The following is a 4,153-nucleotide window of genomic DNA, read 5'->3' on the forward strand; positions in this document are numbered from 1 at the left end:
AACGTTTGGGATTAATTTTGTATGCATTTTGAAGGAGGGAAACCGGTGGATTATTGAATGAAGCGTGCCAGCTAAACTGAGTTTTTGGGGATATATAGAAGGACATTATCGAACAAAAGGACCATTTGTGATGTAGCTGGGACCTTTTGGAGTGCCAACAGAAGAAGATCTTCAAAGGTAAGGCATTTATTATATCGCTATTTCTGACTTTTGTGGCGCACCTGCCTGGTTGAAATATGTTTTTCATGCTTTTGTATGCGGGGTGCTGTCCTCAGATAATCGCATAGTGTGCTTTTGTCGCGAAGCCTTTTTGAAATCTGACACAGCGGCTGGATTAACAAGAAGTTAAGCTTTATTTTGATGTATAACACTTGTATTTTCATGAATGTTAAAAATTTATATTTCTGTCATTTGAATTTCGCACTCTGCAATTTCTCCGGATGTTGTCGAGGTGTGTCAATAGCGGAACGCCTGCGCTAGAAAGGTTAAAGGGGAAGGAGAAGGAGTGTGATATAGACTCTGTTAGAGGGGAAGGAGACGGAGTGTAATATAGACTCTGTTAAAGGGGAAAATTCAATACATTTCCAACTCAATAAAACTCCATAATAAAATGTCGTAAAAATCTAGTTAGCTTATAGGCCTTTCTGTAAAAACATAGTCAATCTGGTGACAATTTAAAGAGAAGAGAATGAAGCAATATAAAAAAGCAAAGAGGTTGAGATGGTCTAAAGGAGCAGACTAGTGCTTCAATGACTAGAGACAAATTACGCTACCGTAGAAAACAACAACAACACACTGTTCAAACCGATGCATTGCTATTGTAATGAGGATCATCAAAGATGCAGATTCCTTTTGGCCGTAGAGTAACATTCTCTACTGATGCTGTAGGCCAATGAGCAGGACAGGAAGTCATGAAAGGCATGAAAGAGAGATGGATAGTCTGTTTGGAAAGCAGAACATCAATCTAGACTGTGGCCCATGCCTGTCCAACACACAACAAAACAGACCTTCTGTCATGACAGAGGAGGGAAGAAGGGTGTCAACAATACACTAGGCAGACTTATTTCCCCCTGTCTGTTTTGGTTGGGGACTATGAGATTGATTCAGTTAAGGCAACACAAGCTTCCTCTTGCTCCCTGAAATATAATGAATGATGCTGAAACGAGAGGAAGGAGAGAAGGAAGGAGAGGAGAGGAGAACAGAGAGGAGACGTGAGAGAAGAGGGAGAGAAGCAGAGAGAGAGGGAAGAGCAGAAGAGAGAGAGAGAAGCGCGAGAGAGAGAGAGAGAAAGGAGAGAAGAGAGAGAGGAGAAAGAGAGAGAGAGAGAGCACAAAGAGCAAGGAGGAGCTAGAACATGAGACCCAGCAGAGTCCGAACGAAAAGGAGAAACGCAGAGGGAGAGCAGAGGAGGAGAGGAGCATAAAAGGAGAAAAGAAGAGCTCAACGCTACTTACACTTGCTCTTGGCAAATGTTTAACCCTGAATGGTTTTTCCCATCGCCCAAACGTAACGCCTTGAAGTTGAGAGACAGAGAGAGAGAGATGCAGGAGGATGGGAAGGAGAAAAGAACGAAGGAAAGAGCCAGGAGAGTTCAACAACAGAAGAAACAGGAGAGCGAGAAGAGAGAGGAAGAGAGAGAAGAGACAGGGAGACAAGAGTGGGAGAGAATAGAAGAGGAGAGAGAGAGAGAGAGAAGAGAGGAAGCAAGAGAGAAGAGTAGGAGAAGAGAGGAGAGGAAGAGAGAGAGGAGAGAGAGGAGAAGCGGAGAAGAGAACGAGAGAGAAGAAGAGATAAGAAAAGAAAGGGAGAAAGACACACATTCTACAAAAACAAGTCTTCAGGGAAACAGACATCAGTTGGGTTAATGTGTATCTATTTGACCCGCATGTCTCACATGGGTATGCTGTACATCCTTACAGAGGTAAGTTGAGAGACTAAACACCAGATGGCAGTGTAGGCTGCATTGCTTTTGGAGAGGGGTTAGAATCCTCCAATCTGTCCCCAAGTGTTCAGCTGCTCAGTAGTGAGGGAGAGTGGAAGTAAACCACCCTAAAGATGTCCGTGTCTGTGACCATTCCAGCACCATCGTCTGATGAATCAATCTAATAAAATGGAACACAGGCATGGTGTGTGTGTTCCTGAAGGATCTGCCATGGAAAGTACAGCAGCAGATGGGCCGTGTTTGCATTGTGTGTATGGAAAGTCTTTGAGAATTTTTTTTTCAGTTGCAAATCAGAAGGAAATGCTCTCTGAGACTAGGGTTAACCTGAGAGGGAATCTAATTTGGCCCATGCATACAGTAGTATACAAATGTAGGATGTTAATTTGACCTATATCGTCACAGCAAATCCTCCAACTGTGTGTTAGTTAGTGTGGATTTCAATTAATATATATAAATCACAAAGCTCATCTGCATGTCCTGTAGTGCAGGAAAATTGTGATCAAATTAAGATTCATCATCTGTACCAACAATTTAGCATAACTCCATCCATTCATTCAACAAGAACCAGATACTCAATCAACCCCAGTTCAAATGCAACTACTACTGAGAGCCAGGAAAGACACTGTTGATATCTACCCTGATCATGTTTAGTAGGGATAAAACATTATGAAACATGTTAAAACAGGAAGGTAATACCTCAACTTGTCCAATAAAAGCAGATATTTTTCCCAAAAACTGAAGACAAGAAAAACAGTGTAGCCAGAATGAGTGACCAGCAGGGTGAGGTAGGACACTACTTACCCAGGAGTCCTACTCCTGCTCGGGGCATCTCAGGAGAGCAGCCCCCTGTCTTGCTCTTGAAGGAGGTGAATAAGTGCTGACACAGCTCCTCAGGGATGTCGTTCTCCAGGTAGGTGGCCATGAAAAGCTGGAAACCCTGGTAGTCTATGGGCTGCAGACACACGGATGGATGGAGGGGATGGAGAGATAGACAAGAGAAGTCAGGTACCTTTGTTGTTACTAGAGTAAACAAGAGAGGGTCTGGCCAGCAGAAAGAAGGGACACCACCAAGGGATAAAAGGTACTATCACCTTACTTATTTTTGCCTCCCATTTTCTAATTTGTTCACTGGATTTATGTGTGATGGCAAAAACCATGTGAAGTGTTGTTAACCACATACTTCTACAGTAGAAATAAAAGAGCCTACTGAGCACAGACGTCAATTCAACGTCGATTCCACATTGGTTCAACGTAATTTCATTGAAATGACCTGGAAACAATGTTGATTCAACCAGTGTGTGCCCAGTAGGAGGCATAATGCTGAAAATCAGTTTCASTATATAAGAGGAATGAAACCTTTAGAAAATGTGTTTTCCTGAATTGTAATGCTGAGAGTTTTACTGATGATCTGCAGTATTGCATTTGAGATTAGTATGTCATATTCAATCACCTCTCTAAAGAGCATGACGATAACATTTATCGCTTTTGGGACTCTGAATAAAACCATACGGCTGAGAAGAGTCAGGAAATCATTAATTTGGAGAAACATAAACCAGTTGGATGGTAGGCTGACATTTTAGCCAGCCTTTAAAAGTTTAATGTGAGTGAAACAGACAGTACACAGAAACAATCCTGAGTCACTTCATCAGCAGGCAGACACAGTAAAATGCCTGACAGAGATTCCTCAGGCAAGATACCTTTACAGAAACAGCATGAGGTTGTCTGAACTGGCATTCACACAGTGATCGGTGCCATTAGCTATGCCGTTGGAAAAAAAAATAGACACAACATTCCTGAATTATGGATACACTGTTGTTACATGTTGGTAAGTTGAGCATCAGAAAGAAGCATAGCTGGCATACAAAAGCACTGGACCTGAACCCTGACCTTTGACTGGGTGAGAGAGCATTATTGGTACCGTAGTACGTCATGTTACAAACGTCTCTGATGGGATAGAGTTATGTATGTTACATGCATTATGTTAGACACAAAAATCAGCACTGGACCTGACCCCTAATCTTTGACCTGTGCCCTCTGACTGGTGGTGACAGCGGGTTGGGTTGGTGTCTCTGATGATACAGGGTTCAGTATGTTACATGCAGTCTGTAGAGTAAGACACAGAAACCACAGACCATGCAGACCCCCAACAGGGGCTGTGGCTTACTTGGTTGAGAACATCTTGCTTCTGTTTGACAGTGGGGAGGGGGGGAG

General features: G+C 42.8%; 1 protein-coding gene across 1 annotated transcript in view; it reads right to left on the minus strand.

Moving 5' to 3' along the window:
• LOC111959411 (diacylglycerol kinase beta-like) overlaps positions 1-4,153 on the minus strand; it is a 142,065-nt gene that overhangs the window by 97,638 nt on the left and 40,274 nt on the right. The window contains exons 4-5 of the mRNA XM_023980927.2: positions 4,107-4,127; positions 2,744-2,894 (exon numbers count right to left, since the gene is read on the minus strand). Coding sequence (XP_023836695.1) covers positions 2,744-2,894; positions 4,107-4,127 — 172 coding nt within the window. The remainder of the gene's footprint in view (positions 1-2,743; positions 2,895-4,106; positions 4,128-4,153) is intronic.

This window comes from Salvelinus sp. IW2-2015, linkage group LG36 (genome assembly GCF_002910315.2).
Source record: "Salvelinus sp. IW2-2015 linkage group LG36, ASM291031v2, whole genome shotgun sequence".
Lineage (NCBI taxonomy): Eukaryota > Metazoa > Chordata > Actinopteri > Salmoniformes > Salmonidae > Salvelinus > Salvelinus sp. IW2-2015.